The 18,734-nt window shown below is 40.1% G+C and overlaps 1 protein-coding gene across 3 annotated transcripts; it reads left to right on the top strand.

Annotated features, from left to right (window-relative positions):
- The first annotated feature begins 2,862 nt into the window (after window positions 1–2,862).
- Window positions 2,863–17,029, top strand: LOC122641327 (lipoate-protein ligase LplJ-like). Of its 3 annotated transcripts, none has more exons than XM_043834533.1 (5): window positions 2,863–3,067; window positions 3,182–3,279; window positions 5,058–5,296; window positions 15,858–16,006; window positions 16,668–17,029. In XM_043834533.1, the coding sequence occupies exons 2-5, from the start codon at window positions 3,266–3,268 to the stop codon at window positions 16,944–16,946; spliced, it is 681 nt and encodes a 226-aa protein (XP_043690468.1). In that variant the 5' UTR covers window positions 2,863–3,067; window positions 3,182–3,265; the 3' UTR covers window positions 16,947–17,029. The 3 variants fall into 3 exon arrangements, with proteins under 3 accessions (XP_043690468.1, XP_043690467.1, XP_043690466.1); XM_043834532.1 differs by having other exon boundaries at window positions 3,179–3,279; XM_043834531.1 differs by having other exon boundaries at window positions 2,863–3,279.
- The last annotated feature ends 1,705 nt before the right edge of the window (window positions 17,030–18,734 follow it).

Below are 18,734 nucleotides of genomic sequence, written 5' to 3'. Positions count from 1 at the left end.
ATGTAACCAGGAGCAGTGGCAACAATAAGGTCTCTGGCGATATGAGTTAGATATATCTGAGCAAATAAAATAAACACTAATAAATCAACCTTATCATTTATGTGTAGAAAGCCAATAGAGCAGCAACCGTAGGAATAGAAATCTTCTTGTTCAGAAATAGAATAATATGCACAGATCAGCAAGAATCACCAATGAACTTTCATGCATGGTTCAAGATTTCGCGAAATATCGCCGATATATCAGGATATTTCGGAAATCTCGACAGTACCGAGATGAAATGGCAAGGCGAAATGGAAAAAGTTCATATTTCGGTGATATTTCGGGATATTTCGTGATTTTTGGGATATTTTGGCGATATTTCGTGATATTTCTTGTGAGTCTTGCACTCTTGTGAGTTGTGAACTTGTGACTTTGTGTATTGACTATTGAGTATTGAACTATTGACTATTATGGAGTTTATGAGTTATGAGTTATGACTTATTTTTGTTTCATTACTTTGTTTAAATTTCTTATGTCTTTTAGTACCTAATCAATGTGTATTTAACTATTTATACATCAGGGTCGGTGACCGTATACTGTCAATCAAGGGTGCAAACCCAAAACACCACTTTGAGTTCTTTTTTTTTTGCAATATGAAGGTTTATATGTGTTTATGTAGCTTACATAAGGGTGTACATGAAATATTAGGTCTTAATATGGCCAAAAACCCACCGAGATGGAGTGCCGAAATATGGCAGAAAAAATACCATATTTCGGCCATATTTCGGTATATTTCGGATATTTCGGATATTTCGGCCATCTCGACCAGCCCGAGATACCAAGATATTGCGAGATTTTAAACTATGCTTTCATGTGCATGTGAGAACACTCGTGTGCAATGATAGAAACATCTGTAGGTAGAGAAATTTTCTTGCCCAGAAATAGGATAACATGTACAGATCATCAAGAACCACCAATAAACTTCATGTGCATGTGAGAACATTCATGTGCAGAGATAGAAACATCTGTTATGCCACAATAATCCATAATATGATAACACCACCAGCACCTCTCCACGCAAGGATCAATCTTTAGTAACGTAAGAAAGCCCTAGAAACGACACAATGGACTGAAAAATATGTATAGCAGGATATGCAAACTCCAGGCAATAAAAGTCCAGAATTTGGGAGAAATCTGGTTGAGTCACATCTGAAGTTCAGATCTAAACAATCCCTGGTCGAACACTTGATTATACCAAAAAAATTGTAGGTCAATCCAATGGATGGATGACATCTTACAGTAGTTTCCTAGTTGGAATAGCAAAAACTCATAAAGAAGAAACAGACCAGCGCAGGAAAGAAACCAGAAAATAACAAGCTGCAAAGAGAAGACTAAGTAGAAAACCATGATCACATCATAATGCTGGTTGAATGTAGGCTTTGGATGACAAAGTTGGACACTAAAAGCAGGGCAGAATAGGAAAAATTTAATAAATCAAAATCCAATCATCAGAAAAGGTTGAAACCCTGGTCGAGTGTATCTTCCAATTGATAGAACAATGCCCCAAAAATATGAAAGAATTCCAACTGTTAGTTTTAGAACAGTGGGTATGTTCCAAAAATAGAAACTAGGATCCTACAAACTAGACAAACTAGGAACCATGATATCCTCCAATCAACAGATCTGATATTGACCAAATTATAGTCTAGAGTCGCCCTTGGAATTGAGAATATCTTCCCAAAACTTAGGCAGGTCTGATAGATAGATCTGCTACAACATCTTCTATAACAATCAAGGAACAGCCAAAAAACGAGGTATCACAAGGGCTGATCCTTGCGGGGAAGAACCAGAACTTGATAAGACTTTTAATGAAGCAGTAAAACACTCCACCAGAGCAGCAGATCACTTACAAAGAAGTATCTTTCCACGCATAAAAGAAATCTCTTGTTCGAAGTTTCTCATCAAACAAGAGAAGCATCACGTGCAGTAGAAGCAGCAAAAAATTGCTGCACACCTCCAGTTCTCCACGAGATCCTTGAGGACTCTCAAAACAGCAACAAGGAACTGCAGTGACTGGTTTCTATTGCTCTGATACCATGTGACAAAGTAGGACAAAAGAAAACAGCAAGAAGAAGAAGATATAATAACTTAACAATAGTCAAGGTTACAAGTATACTCTTGGTTTATGTACATCCTCATATAAACCTAAAACAGTAACATATAAGGACTAAAATACCCGTGGTAGACAATAACTGATAAGCAATTACCATAACTAATAAACACTAATAACCAGCAACTTAAACCCTCTTGACACCTTTGAATGGGTATGCCTTATAAACCTGGTTACAACTTGCAAGAATTTTAGAGCTCCACTTCAGTTGCCTAAACCTTTTTTCTTTATCCACCCCAATTTAAAGGTACAGAAGTGCTCAAAATCACCATGAATCACTCTGGTTTAAGTTTAGTTTTTATCTTAAAGGGCATTAGCCTGAACCCATGTAAGACTTGGGCCACTTGGGCCTGACAGTCTTAGCTTTGGCATTTACTTTATGTGCTTATGCTATGACTGCTATCATTTGGTCACGCCAAATTTCAGCCTAATTTGAGTTGCTCAGGTGGAGAACTAAATAATTAAAAAAATCTAAGACTATGAGGAAGATTCATAAGACTATGAGTGAGTGTATGGATATACTTGGAAAGTATACCATTACATGAGAGGGTAAATGATTGAATTTGAGGCTGAAATCTGATACTTGACCATTCAATTGTCAGAATTTCCAATGTCATGCTTTAGGGACCGTATACCATAATTTAAACTCCTTGCTCAAACCTATATTCCACAATATACAGAAGTCAAACTGATGATTTGGTATTCTAAGTTTCTAAATGTTTCATATATTCTTTGTAGATTTCCAATTGCTCTGTTGTTTCACCATTTTTTTATTGCATGATATTTGGTATGACATTTGGGTTCTAACTGGTTTTGTCTATTTGTTGTTGATGGATGGTACCTTCCAGAACTATATCACCAATTCAGGAAACAAGAAGAATTCATGGGAAGTAGATTCTGATCCACAGGGAGGAAAAGGTTTCCCAATAAATTTTTAGTGTTCACTATTCAATGGCTGTAACTCAAGCTAAAACTGTTGTGGCTCCATTGATGAATATCGTTAAATTTAAAGGAATGTCTATCTTACAGCAGCTTCATTTGGAGGAGCGGTTGTTCAGGACCTCTTCCAATAATTGGTGCATCATAAATGATGGAACAAATGCTCCTAGTATTGTCATGGGAGTGAGCGGGTAAGCTTACCTGATCATTTTACGAATTTGCGTTTAAAACTGTTGATGGCAGAGTTGCTTTTATTCTATTTCATATGTAACTGTTGTTGGTTCAGATTTCATTTTTTTGAACTATTTAATTGGTTTAAGAGCTTGGCCTGAAGAGATGTCTGTCCTGGTTACTCGAGTGACAAGATCATTGCCTTTTTCCGTATGAGACATCAATACTTAATTTAATTTCTCACCCCTGTGAGTGAGGATTGGTGACTCGAAGTCTCGAACTGACTTTCCTTATTCTAAAAACTTTACTCAATCAAGTTGGCTTGTTGAATGTATGACTTATAACCTTGGAAAAAGAACTTGGTCAAACCGACCATAACCACCGATATATCTTGGTTGCAAAACCGAGACGAAACTTAGTGGGAGTTTAAAAAGTTCCAGGTTTCGGTTGGTTTCAATTGGTTTCGGTCGAAACCAGTTGAACCAAACCAAACCAAAGTTTAAATATCACATGTTTTGATCGAAACTTGTGTTATCTCGCAAGTTTCGATCAAGACAGTGGAGAAGTCGTAGGTTTCGACACAGGAGTGGGAGTTTGGCCTCCTAGTGTGGATTTCTTCGCATATTTCCTTCGTTTGGTGCATCTATAACCTTTATCAACCGACTTCTACCAGTGTGTGAACCTCTCTTCTCAAAGGTAATAGTATTTTTGTCCCAATATCATGATAGTAGAGACCCATAGTCCATCACAACATCATGATAGTGGCTTCGAAAGCGTCGGATCAGCATCATATGCTGGGTATGGATCGTATGGTGGTGGATATGTTGGTGGACCATCCTTTGAGAGCACCGGTTCATTTGGATGTAGGAGTGGTCATGATACATCTGCTGCTACATATGGATATGGGGATGGGTTAGGTACTGGGTCATCCTTTGTCAACAGTCATGGTGAGCCCCTCCCTAGGCTGGGATATCTTGTACAAGTTGATGATGGGGCTTATAGATGGGTAGTTATGGACTATCAGAACAATTGGGCCCAAAGGGTGTCAAGGGATACATATGTGGTGCATTCAGAGAAACGGCTCCGAAATATTCAGTGGTATGCTGCTCGTGGACCCACTAAGAAGCTCTGCATGGAATTAAGCAAGTGTTGATTGTTGAACAACTTTGTTTTATTTGGATAGCATGTGTCAGTGTTCTTGTACTTTAACTTTATGTGAACTAAGTATTTTTAATACCAGATTTAGTGTATCCTTCAGTGTACACTAGTAAACTTGGGTCAATATCCACAAGTACCATTTGGAGTGTGTGTGTTTTTTTTTGTGAAAATAGTTCATGCATTGTGTTTAGAATGTCAAAAATAGGCTGTACACAAAAAAATTGATCTAAAAAACCATTTCGGGGCCTTAACACCACAGTCTTGAGTTGCCTGGGAAAAAGTTCCAGGTTTCGACCATATCTCGGTTTCAGCCAGGTTGAAACCAGGTCGAAACCCGAGATTTAGAACCTTGCTTATAACAGAAAACGCTGTTATTATATGCCTCCTTACAAGGATTGCATGAATTGGTCAAATTACTTGATTGTCAAAGCATTTAAAAATTCAAGTGGGTGATTGATATAATCACTATCTGCTTGGCTGCTTATACAACTTGATAAGGCAGAGATTGATGAAATATTCTATCACTTAGCTGAAGTATGAGTTACATGCATAATGTTCCAAGTTTCTTTCACCTTTAAACTTTTTTGTGTTTCCATGTGTTCTTTTGTGTGTGCTAAACAAATTGAATCCGTTTATGTAGGAAACTGTCCGAACTTCTTGAGCTTAAACTTGTGTTGCAAGATAAGGTTCCTGTGGTCAGAAGATTTACTGGGGGTGGCACTGTCGTTGTTGATCCTGGGACCATATTTGTGACTTTTATATGCAACAAGGATGCTGTTCCTAATGTAGAACTATATCCACGCCCCATCATGTCTTGGAGTGGTCTGATCTATGAAGATGTGTTTCGAGGGATTGCTGATTTCCATCTCTGTGAGAATGGTATTGGTTGGAATTTTGCATTGGTAATCCTTTATGTACTACTGTATCAAAATTATAAGTCATAAAGGAAATCTTGTTTGTCTGTGCTGCGCGGCTTGATTCTTTATTTTCATTTGAATGGTGTCATAAAGTGGACGTGGCATTTGTAAATTTTTTGTGCTAATATAGCTACTTTAAAGGAAACATTTTAATGTAGGATTAGGTTTACTTAGCAGGTAATGTGTCAAATGCAACCTGATGTCATTAAGTAACACCTTTAAACAATAACTGATGGGGTTGAGATCCACTAAACAAGTAGGTTTTAAAAACCCTCAATAAACCAGAATTGCTGACAAGGGTGTAACAGCTCAGAATTGTAGGAAACTCAATAAAATCAAACCTGGAACTCAGATATAAACATAACTTAAAATAGTAGTTGGCTAACAGTAGAACAATAAAATATTAAAAGATCAAACAGATCTGATGGTTGGATTTAGAGCACTGATAGTGTTTCAATTCTGCAGGATACCTTAAAACAGAATCAACGACTCCAGCAAAGAGAAATTTTGATAATCTGATCCGAATAATATACTAATCGAATTCTATTCTCAGATGGCAGAATCAAAATATGGAAATTACAGTTTGATCCAAGGGTTTGATGCTGAGATTAAGTAGTGTCAAACACCTCAAACCAAATCTGAAATAGTAAGTATCGATCTCTGATTTGCAGAATTTAATGGAGCAATGAATAGATTATACGAAAGACAATCAGGTATCAGCTAACAAGAGTCAGATTAGCAGCAGAATTAATTAACTTTAAAGACTACAGTTGCTGAAACCGATAACCAGCAAAATACTGAACTTCAGCAACACGATACTTTTTTTTTTTTTGGGTGCATAAAAAATTGTATTACCAAAAGGAGAAAGAAAACAGAGAGCCCCGAAGGGAGGGAGAGAAAAAAGAAAAACCGCCAGCTAGAGCAAAGGCTAAGGGGCAGTGGCAACAAAAGAAACATTTGAGAGACCCCAGGAATCAACAATGAGCCTGTTCCTTGGGGTGTCTGTACAAAAGGAGGGAGGAGCAACCGCTAACTTAGCTTTGATTTCAAAGGAGATGGAATCCCAAATCATATGGAAGGATCGAGATTTGGAGGCCCATTTCCTAATATTGCGCTCCATCCAAATATGATTAACAGCTGCACAAAAAGCCATCTTGCTGACTGAGTCCCAAAGAGTGGAGCCTGCAAAGGTCATGTCAATCCAAATCCACTCTCTAGGGAAGGGCATGATTCTTCTTTGGGCAGGCCAGCATTTGTTGAGAATGCCTTTCCAAATTGCAGCAGACATAGGGGATTCAAAGAAGAGGTGATTGAGGTCTTCATCATTGTTCCAGCAGAGGCAGCAAGTAGGAACAGAGATGTGCCGGCTGCGGAGAAAATCCTGCGTGGGAAGGCATTTGGTGAAGACACGCCAGGCTGTGAAGCAGTGTCTAGGAATGTGATGCTTGAACCAAAGAAGCTTCCTCCAAGGAACCTTGGAGCCATTTATACGAATGAGATTCCAAGCTGCTTTGGAGGAGAAGCAGTTGCCATTGGACCAAGTAACAAGGTCACCTCTAGCCATCGGCCTTCTAGTAATGGAGGGGAGATCATTCCAAACAAGATCCAGAGTCGTGGAGGAGAGGGGAGGAGCCCAGCCATTGTGATCCAGGATTTCAGCAACCAGAGAAAGCCTATGAAAACCAGAGGCATAAATAGCCCTGGAAGTAACCAAGGGAAGAAGGATTCCTTTTGGATGCCAGTGATCCAACCAAAGATAGGAGGAGAGCCCATCACCAATCTGAGTGCGAATAGCCCGAAGGGCAACTTGCCGATGATCAAGAATATTGCGCCAGACCCAAGAGGCATCCGAAGTGGCCGAGACAGTCCAAATAGAATCATTTCGGAGAAGGCCTAAATATATCCAATCAACCCATATGCTCTTCTTCTTAGTGACAATCTTCCAGATAAGCTTGATAATACCCGCAGAGTTGACATCTTTGATTCTCCTGATGCCTAATCCGCCTTCCTCCTTGGGTAGACAAACTGCAGCCCAACTGAGAGGGTGAAGAATTCTGGGGGAATCATTACCCTTCCCAAGGAATGAGGCTAGGAGGGATTCCAGAGATTTGATAGTAGATTGGGGCAAGCCATAAACACCAGACCAATAGATGTAGGAAGCCTCCAAGACCGATCTAATAAGAACCAACCTGCCTGCATAGGAGAGAAGCTTGCCTTTCCAAAGTTGGAGTCTTTTCCTGGTAAGGTCCAGCATTGGAGTGCAATGATGGGCAGAGAGCCTTGCAGGGATCAAGGGAAGACCCAGATACTTGACAAGAAGCTTGCCTTCAAGAAAACTAGACTTTTCAAGGAAATCCCTTTTGTCCTGCTTAGCAACCCCAGCAAAGAAAATCAAAGACTTAACGGGTTTGATACAGAGGCCTGAGAGCTCACGGAAGTGCTGGAGACAGGACATAATAGCTTCAAGCGAGCCCATAGCAGCCTTGGAGAAAATCATCAAGTCGTCAGCAAACTCTAAATGAGTAAGCTTGAGCATGGTTCGAGAACTCGCGAGATCTCGCCGAGATCTCGCTGAGTTTCTCGGTTTCGTGAGATCCCAAGACGAGATGCCATACGCATTCTAAAATTACACTTTCTGGGCGAGATCTCGGTATTCTCTCGGTACACATTTTTTCCAGTTTTTTTTCTAGTTTTAAAAGTTCAATATCTCGCCGAGATCTCGGTATCGGGTTAGAACATGGTTTTTACCCATTTTAATTGCCCATTTGACCCATGTGCCCATTTTTATTAAAAGAGGGCAATGGACAGAACTCGGAAATGTCAATAGTTCTGTCCATAGCTCTCTAAACAAAGGGGAAAACACTCAAACAACTCTCTCCCTCAAATTTCTTCCTCTTTCTTTCAAATCTTGGGTGGATTGCATTGTTTGAAGTGAGATTCAAGTGCTAAAGTGAAGATTCAACTCCAACAGTCCAAGAATCATCACCTATTTGTAGGATTCCAAAGTAAAACTCATATTTGGACTTGTTTTTTGGCAAATATGGGCATGCCATTGTGTTTAAATGGCCTGAAATAGGCTGGATACCAAGTTTCAGACCCAAAATATGTGTAAAACCCACCGAGTTGGGGGTCCGAGTCAAAAAAAATAAAAATGCAGCAACTCCCCCCCTCGGCGAGATCTCGACTCGACTCGGTTTTTGGCTTGGCCGAGATGCCACCGAGACCCGAGTCTTAGAACCTTGAGCTTGAGGGCTTTACACTTGGGCATGGGAGTAATGAGCTGCTGATCAGTACTGATTTGGATTTTCCTGGAGAGAACTTCCAAAGCCAAAGTGAATAAGTAAGGAGAGAGAGGGCATCCTTGCCTAATCCCCACAGTAGCACCAAAGAAGCCAGCCGGGCTGCCATTAACCAAAACAGAGAACTTTGGAGAGGAGATGCAGCAGCTTATCCAGTTAACAAAGGGCAAAGGAAACCCCATTTTGTTCATAACTTGGGCAATGAAGTCCCATCTCAACGAATCAAAGGCCTTGTGGATGTCTATCTTGAGGAGAATGGCTGGAGCATGGCTTTTCCTTTCAAAACCTCTGACAATGTCATTGCAAAGAAGGATATTATCAGAAATATTTCTCCCCGGGATGAAGGCCGATTGGTTGTTGCTAACCACCAGGTCAACCACACTCTTGAGTCTCTTGGCCAGGATCTTTGCAATGAACTTATAAAGCAGCCAAGCAGATAGTGATTATATCAATCACCCACTTGAATTTTTAAATGCTTTGACAATCAAGTAATTTGACCAATTCATGCAATCCTTGTAAGGAGGCATATAATAACAGCATTAGTAACATCGTTTTCTGTTATAAGCAAGGTTCTAAATCTCGGGTTTCGACCTGGTTTCAACCTCCAAGCAATACGATACTTACTTGAATGGAAGAAAGAAGAAGAATAGAATATGAAGGATATGAACTATGGGATTACCACCATAGAACTAGGTTAGAATCACCACTAACCAGCTGTTGAATCACCATAATAGAGTAGCACTACATCACCACAGAACATCATAAAGCAAAGCTCACAATAGGAAGGTAAAATCATGGATTATGCCCAGCTGCTGTATTTATTTATAAAAAGTAGCAATGTGAGTCAAAATAGGAGTCAGCACTAATAAATAATCAAAACAAGCTAGCACTAGGATAGGGGTGATTTTAAAAGACATATTAATGTAGAATTAATTTAGGTTAAAATTAGTCCCAAATAACCCAGGAATATTCAGCAATTTCAAAACCCAAACTAGGAACTGAACCAGAAAATAGAAGGTTAGGAATTTTGTCAAACCAGCCAATAGAAGAGGCCAAGTTCTGATCGAGTGGTGCTTGTATAGGGAGTAACTTCTGCAGAAAATTACAGCCTAATCTGATGGTGTGATTGTGAGATCCGGAGGTTGATCCAAAATTAGAAGGTTAAGGTGCAGGCTAGATCCAGCCAGTGGGATGGAGTGAAAAGGTGGTTGAGTGGGGTGGAAGGTGAGATGGAATGGTGGTCAAAACCCAACAGGGTTTATTAGAAGGATGAGGGATTATGACACTCAGAAGATCTGCAGCACATCTCCAAGCACAGGGATACAACAGCCTGCACTTGATGGGAAGAACTACAGCAGCAGCAAGATAGCTCGATCTCCTTGACTGAAGAACAGCATTAGCAGCAGCAGCAGCAGCAGTAATCACACTCGATTGATCTTCTCAGTCTATGGAGCAGTCACAAAACACAGCAGCTCTCAAGGATTGATGGAAAAGCAGAGGTGGTGTAGAAGATAGAGAAATAGAAGGTAGAGGGTAGGGGCAATGGGCCTCTCACCCTGGGTCTCTCACCCACAGCTATCTCAGCTGTTGCAGCATAGGAGGAGCTCCCACACACGATGGCTAGAGTGGCCAAATATTCTTTTCTCTAATAATCTGTATTTCATTAAAAAAATCCGATGCCTTTTTAATAGGCAGACTTACAATAGACTTCCAAAAATAAAACTAAACTAAAATAGAAACTTAATAAGATAGAAACTACTAAATCCTATCTAAAGAGAAGTTGACCAAAATAAAATTATTTGGCTTTATACTTCAGCCACAAACTAGAAACTAACAATTATGGAAACTTCTAAATTAAAAACTAGTAAATATGGAAACTTCTAAATTGCATTCAGGCCCAGCTGACTGAGTGACTGGTCAAAGAGGATCCTAGCAGAATCATGGAGCAATCTTCCTCTCAAGCTGTGGAGCATCTTTGACTGGTCAAGGTGGATCCCCAACCAGATCGTGGGGCATCTTTGGGCTGTCCAGTTCTGGCCCAGGAGTGGGCCTGGTCTGGTCCATCTCTGGCCCATAAAGGCGCCTGGTCCGATGGGCCTTCTTGTCTCTTTCTCTGGCCAGATTCTACATTAGCTCTCTCCCTCTTGAAAAAAATTCGACCACGGATTTTGGACTGAGTGGAACTGAGCTTCAAGTTGTGCAAATCTGTCGTCAGTCCATAGAAAAATGCAGGCCGTTCTTTGGAAACACGAATGTAGTCTAGGAGATGTGGCTGTCACTCTTCAGTGTTCTTAGGTGGAAGAATAAATTCCACTTGCTCTACTTAAAGATCTTCAAACGTATTCATGGGAGCAGGCACATTGGTGTCACCAAACATTTCAGATTCAGACTTGGACTTATCTCGTAAAGGGACTTCATATGGGTCCTTACTAGCTGCCAAAGGTTCCATGTGGGACAGCACTAGTAATCACCTCGCATTGTGCTTTCCTTTACCCCTTTTCTGTTGATGGTGCTTACTATCTTCCTTTGCCGGTTGTGTCTCAAGGAGGGGTTGCAACAGTTGTTGACGCCTTGCTTGGGCAGCCTTCCAGTTAGCTCTCACAGCCGGAATGTTAAGAGGATTAAGTACCAATGGTTTCCCTTTGAAATCAAAGAAACACTGGTTAGTACCTCCGACCAAGACATTGTTGTTGTAGATCCGAGGCCTTCCTAGTAGCACATCGGTCAAAACCATAGGGATGACATCTCACCAGACATCTTCGTAGCCGGAAATATGAAGAGGTACAGAACACCTTTGAGTTACTTTTAAGGTGCTGTCATTAAGTAATGACATTTTGTAGGGCTGTGGGTGTGGTTCAAGCTTGAGTTACCTGTCGATGACGAATGCTTGAGAGACCATAGTCATGCAACTCCCACTGTCTACGATGACTTGTACTGTAGAAACCCCACTGTTCATCAGTGTGTTAAAAATGGTGTGACGCCTCCAATCCTCTCCCTTAGATTCAGCCAGCAGTATTCTTGAGGCAACATTAACTTCATAGGTGTTTTGGGCCAAATCATCCTCTAGAGTGCCATCCAATTCTTCACCCTCAAGGACAGCATTAACAGCCCACTCACCACTCGACTGTGGGTCACAAACAAGCATTTCATGATTGGATTCTATGGCTGTAAGGATGGAATTGGCCTTGCCGCGCTGTGGACAGAACCTGGGGACATGGCCAAGTCTATGGCAATGGTAGCAACGTATTTCAGCAGTTTCCATAGGGGATTTGCCCTAATCTAGTGTGACTTGTGGAGCTGGTGTAGAGGCAACACTAGAATGGTTAGGAGGGGGGGTCTTCTTTTCTTCAGCAAGCTGAAGATTGTAGCGTCTAGGGGCTGCCTTCAGCAAATCCTCCGCTTCAAGGGATTTCTCAAAACAGTCATTGAGACTCTCAATTGGTACTACTCCCATTTTGTCACGAATCTCAGTTTTCAGTCCCAACTTAAAGCGGGACAGAAGCTGTTCATCCTCCTCATCAATTGCGGTACAGGCAATCAAGTTGTTGAACTTGTCCATGTACTCCTCTACGGACAAGTTGCCTTGATGAGGAGTGTTGAGTTGATGATGTAGCCATCTACGGAATGTGGAAGGTAGATATTTGGCCTTCAAATGATCTTTCATCTCCTCCCATGTAGTAGGCTCATCATGTTGGCGGCGAAGTCTGTCTTCAATGTTTCTCCACCACTCCCTTGCTGGTCCAATCAACCTTGTACGGGCCAGCTTGAGTTTACGGTCCTCCGTTAATGTAAACCAATCAAAATAATCATCGAACGAGCACAGCCAATCATAAAACACAACAGGGTCAGACTTCCCATTTTAATCTCGCAGTTCCAGCTTGACCTTGTGCTCGTCGTCTTGCTGCCTAGCACCAAAATCAGCAGCTGCATCATCATCATCATGGTATTGGTTGCATGGAATCCTTTGGGGAAGGCAAGGAGGATAGGTAGGATGAGGTGGAGGTCTTCCAAAAGTAGGCTGCCTAGAGTTTTCTTTCACTTCCTGCACATTGTTCTTCAAGGAAGCTATTTCAGTCATCAACTGTCGAACAGCTACAACAAGCTCCTCATTAGTACTTAACTGAGCATGGTGAGGGAGGTTAGAACTCTCCTCATCTCCCATAGCTCTGATACCAAATAATGTAGAACTAATTTAGGTTAAAATTAGTCCCAAATAACCCAGGAATATTCAGCAATCTCAAAACCCAAACTAGGAACTGAACCAGAAAATAGAAGGTTAGGAAATTTTGTCAAACCAGCCAATAGAAGAGGCCCAAGTTCTGATCAAGTGGTGCTTGTATAGGGAGTAACCTATGCATAAAATTACAGCCTAATCTGATGGTGTGATTGTGAGATCCGGAGGTTGATCCAAAATTAGAAGGTCAAGGTGCAGGCTAGATCCAGCCAGTGGAATGGAGTGAAAAGGTGGTCGAGTGGGGTGGAAGGTGAAATGGAATGGTGGTCAAAACGCAACAGGGTTTGGTGGAAGGATGAGGGATTATGAGTTATGACACTCAGAAGATCTGCAGCTAATCTCCAAGCACAGGGATACAACAGCCTGCACTCAATGGGAAGGACTACAGCAGCAGCAAGATAGCTTGATCTCCTTGACTGAAGAACAGCAGCAGCAGCAGTAATCACACTCGATTGATCTTCTCTGTATGTGGAGCAGTCACAAAATACAGCAGCTCTCAAGGATCGATGGAAAGGCAGAGGAGGTGGAGAAGATAGAGAAATAGATGGTAGGGGGTAGGGGGAATGGGCCTCTCACCCAACAACTATCTCAGCTGTTGCAGCATAGGAGGAGCTCCCACACACGATGGCTAGAGTGGCCTAATAATCTGTCTTTCATTAAAAAAATCTGATGCCTTTTTAATAGGCAGACTTACGGTAGACTTCCAAAAATAAAACTAAACTAAAATAGAAACTTAATAAGATAGAAACTACTAAATCCTTTCTAAAGAGAAGTTGACTAAAATTAAATTATTTGGCTTTATACTTCGGCCACAAATTAGAAACTAACAAATATGGAAACTTCTAAATTAGAAACTAGTAAATATGGAATCTTCTAAATTGCATTCAGGCCCAGCTGACTGGTCAAAGAGGATCCTAGCAGAATCGTGGAGCAATCTTCCTCTCAAGCTGTGGAGCATCTTTGACTGGTCATGGTGGATCCCCAACCAGATTGTGGGGCATCTTTGGGCTGTCCAGTTCTGGCCCAGGAGGGGGCCTGGTCTGGTCCATCTCTGGCCCATAAAGGGCCCTGGTCCGATGGGCCTTCTTGTGTCTCTTTGGCCAGAGTCTACATCACATATTGTATCTGATGCAGGTGCTGTTCCATGGGCCGGGCCGAACCCATTTGAAAACCCAAACCAAGATGAGGGTTCAATTGGGTCTTTGGGTTCAGTAGGATAATTAATTTATTAGAGTTTTTAATTAGTTGGGAATTATCTTGTAATCATCTATTTTAAATTTAATAGGTTAATTCGTGATAGGATTGCTTTATAATTTAATTAGTGATAGACTTACATTGGGGATTTATTTCAGTTTTAGATTTAGATTAGGAGCTTTATTTTCTTTAAATACTATTTTGTGAGCAACGAAGCATCAGATTTGAATGAATGAAAGTTTTGGTTTTTGTTACCAGTTTGGTACGAATCAGGTTGTGTGACCACTTCTATCCCCGTTCTTCTTCTTCTTCTTCCCCCTCTGAAATCTTCTCTTCCCTCCTCTGTTAATTCTTCTTCTTCTTCCCTTTTATTTTCTATTATTCCCTTCACGATGCCCTGTTCTGCCTAACTTGATTTGCAGCCCAGATGTTGGCATCAATCTCTGCTGCCTCTAGTCAAAATAGCTTAAGATTGTAAGGAAACATCCCTACTACAGAAACGATTCACCCTACAAAGTAGCTCTATTTTAACAGTTCTAACCAGGAATCAGATCTGGTTCTTGCTTACCACCAAAGTTGTTGCAGGCTCTGCAACTTCTCTCTTCTGGGTTATTAGGGCTGGTTGGCGCGATATCTAGGGATAGGTCGCTGTGGCGATTCGAACTCAAGAGGCTTGCTGCTATTGGACCTCTCACGAGGAAGCTTTACTGTAAAACCTATTTCCCCCTTTGCTGCTGTTTTATTTTTCCAGAGGTTGGAGACGACCTCTCAAGCCCACCATCTTATCGTATTCTTTCTTTCAACCCTTTTCCTCTTCATTTCCCATAATACCCTTCCCTTAATCCATTAATCCTTCATATCTTTATCTTATTCTTAATTCCAAGTATACCCTTTACACTAGGTTTGTTGTAAACCTTTGTTTGTGCTTTGGAGTTCCAATAAATTACAACTTTGCATTCACTTATGACTTCAACTTATTTACATCATTGCCACCCTCCTTGTAAACGTTGATTTATTTATGGATTTTGCCATCAACCCTTTTATTTGAGCCTTCTATTATTCGGGTGGGCCCATATGCAATTCAATTAGGGATTTTGAACCCTGGATCTCCATCAGTATCGTATCGGAGATATGCAAGATACGCTAAAGATACACTTGGAAACGGTCAAGAAATGTGTGGATGTACTTACGATATATATAAAATACAGTTTTGAAGCATCCGTATATGACAATGAAGCATATTTGATCGTGGTTGGGTGAGCAAAAACAATCCAACCATATGACGGGTCTAGAGTTCTCCATTATTGCCAAGTGTATCAATGGTCAAGATGCCATCACTTTTTTGGGGAAACAACATCCTGAAATTTAAATAGGAAATTGCTATTCAATTTTTTGCAAATCTTTTCAATAAATATTTTGTGTTTTTAAAAATCTTCTGCAATCTGTTACTTTGTAACAAATCCTGTAAATTTTACCTTAAACTAATGGAATCTAACTATTTGACGTAACCATCCTAACATGAAAAGAACCACGCAAAGGAGAAAGGGAAAAGTAGCACTTCTCTCATGGCTAGCTAGGTTTTTCAGTTTACTATTATTTGCATTTCCAGTTTATTTTCCACTGACTTTCATTCATTATATTTTTGTGTTGTTTTGTTTTGTTCAGGCCTGTGTAACTGATCTCAGTCTTGTCTTACTAGAATCACTAAATAGGATTTCTATTTGGCTTATACTTCTCTGGGTTCATTTAATGTTTGTTCAAGTGGATGGCATGATGTAGAAATTCCTTGGTTATAGATTATGTTTTTGGGAACTACAAGTTCAGTGGAAACGCTCAATCTATATCAAGAAGACGGTGGATTTACCACACTTCCTTTTTATGGGATTACAAGGACAGGAATATGGCTTGCCTAAAAGTACCAAGACGGGCTCCTGAATATCGATCAGTATGATCTTAACTCCATTTTCCTTTTTTCCTCAAGTATTCTTCTCTGTTTAGTTCGAGTCCTGTACAGGTTTACAATCTTGATCCATATTTTATTCTTCTTCAGAAAAAGATTCATCCACATGTATACAGCAAGGGGGTAATACAAAAGAAAAAAATGCTATTAATTTATAATATTATGATTTGACTAAAATTTATCATGTTCATTTTGTCTGCATATTTTTTTGTACAAATATTCTTCAGATCTAGGTGTCCTCTTGCATTGTGTGTTTTCTGGAACTTTGGCAATCGTCTCCACCCTCCAACCATCTCATTCAGTGTCTAGTCAGTTTAATGGATTATGGACATGCCTGCAGAAGTTGGTTGCTTTGGTTATTCAGAGCTTACCAATTAATTGTGTTCCAAGTCATGTCTGATACAAGAATTGGCCCATGTATTGGGTTATAATACATCGGTGAGCATCTAATACATGCATATCGTGAAATACTCCTTGGACTGTCATATCATTCTTACTTAAATATGTTCAAATACACATTAATTGATGGGATGGCATTATGATATGTAACACACCATGTTTCGAGCATTGTGTAACTTCTTATCATGGGTCTTTTCTTATATGAATAAATCTTTTTTTTTTTAATATTGCATCACTTTCTTTCTAGGCAAGGAGTCATGTAGAATTCGTTTGCCGTATGAAAGACTATCTGTCGACATCAGATTTCATCGACAGAACTGTTAAGGCTGTCAAGACTCATTTCTCGTTGACATCCATTCAATTGGAAGAAGTCAGTATTCATGCCAAGACATCATTTGCCCATTCCAGCAAGTTGCTGACAAAGGCAGAACTGGAGGCAGCTTTTGCAACTCAGATGAACTTAAATGGGGAGAGCACTGGATTGAATCAGGTACAGGTAGGTTTGAAACACATTCAATCTAACTGAAGACAACTCTGTTAAGATGGGTTGATCATAGCCCTGAAAATGGAATTGCTACTCACCATTCTCTTGTAATAAAATTAGCAATCAGAAGGCTGTCTCCCTCTAGTGAGGTCGGGTTTTTTTTAAAGGGTGGGGGTGGGGAGGGGGTTATTGTGGTTCAGTTTGGGGAGGGGAGGCCATGTTTTGGTCATAGGCCCAACACATGAACCCCAACCATTTCTTATATAATCTGACCTGCATAGGGTCTGGTTTGAGTTTATTAGTTCTACAATAACTAGGATTCCTCCAAAGCTTGCCAACAACAGCTTGGTAGGTTACTCTTTCCTTTTAATCTTTGTTTCCATCTTCAGTATAGGATTTGGTTGAGGTCAGTCAAAATATATCCATATCTATCCAGTCCAGCTATATATAAATAGGTGCACAGGACATAAGCCTCCCCATGATTTTATGAATACAGTGATTTCAAATTTCTTCATGCAACTAAGGATTTTGGTGCTTTTCCAAGTCCATTTCTCAGGTTGAATTTGGTGGATTCCAAAGGGGGTTTCCAGTGGATTCCTGACCTGTTTATCCTTTCTGTTCTTCTATCTTATGTATGGACAATAGGTCCTTTTCTCTAATTTTCTTACACCTTTGGTAGCCCCTGTAATCCATCCATATTTCAGTAAGGTTAATATGATTTAACTCCCAACATACTAATGAGTTTTGTCCCCACTTTGGCATTGAAGTATCTGGCTATATACCTACCAAGGATTTATGATTTGTTATGTTGAATATGACTAGTAGAACTCTATTCTAGTTTATAGTAGGGATTGTTCATTGTATTAGTATAACTTTAGTATCCTAGCTTACTTTCTCACAATTCTACAGGCTAACTTGTAGGGCAACAACGAACTTTGATGGATCAAAGATAGCAGTTTATGACACTTGCAGAGTTTCCAAGCTTACTAAGTGTTCATTAAAAATCTGTGTCTACAGCAATATCAAAAAGTTATATCTAACAAACAATACAACAGTGTTTAACCCTTAGGTAAGGATTGAAGAAGGCATATATGTCAGTCCTGAGGTCCCCTGTTGTACCCCTTCACCATGATCACCTGTAGATAACAGAAGCATCTGCCTCAACACAATTAGATAACAAATGCAATTCAAACATGGACACACAATTCATTTAGTGGGTCAGTAATGGCTCTCTGACTTCTCCAGCCAGCCATCCCCTCGCTTGCATAAACTTCGTGTACCTTGCCTAAGATCTCAGCCCCAATTATTTCCAGCTCATTACAATTATAGACAAAACAATATCATATAATGCCAATAGTTCAAAGTTTAAACTTCAAATATTTGAGTAGATGAAAAACTATTTGAATAATGATCTACACATGTACAAATAAAAACACATGCATATTAACAGTCATTGATAAAAAATTAAACATACACATCAATGGTCTTTCATGATTTAAGTTTTTCTCATGACCCAAAAGATGAATTGGATATCTACAACCTTTGTATATATAACTTATTCTGTCGAGAGTCATTATACACACCGTGGTAGTATAGATTAAGCTGTTCGCCTCATGGGCTTTCAATATTTTCGGCCACCTGGGTGTCATGTCCAGATTCTGTAGGTTGGCACACCCAAGTCATGTATTTACCTATTGCATTAGTTAGAATTATGGAATCATGAAAGATGTCGCAGTGCCCTCTCACTATCCATACCCTAACGTTTCTAGATAGAGATAAATATAGATAACCATGTGATAACGAGCCTGATAATGTCTTGTCGGTGTATGC

This window comes from Telopea speciosissima, chromosome 10 (genome assembly GCF_018873765.1).
Source record: "Telopea speciosissima isolate NSW1024214 ecotype Mountain lineage chromosome 10, Tspe_v1, whole genome shotgun sequence".
NCBI classification, from domain to species: domain Eukaryota; kingdom Viridiplantae; phylum Streptophyta; class Magnoliopsida; order Proteales; family Proteaceae; genus Telopea; species Telopea speciosissima.
This window is presented reverse-complemented; position numbering and strand designations above follow the sequence as displayed.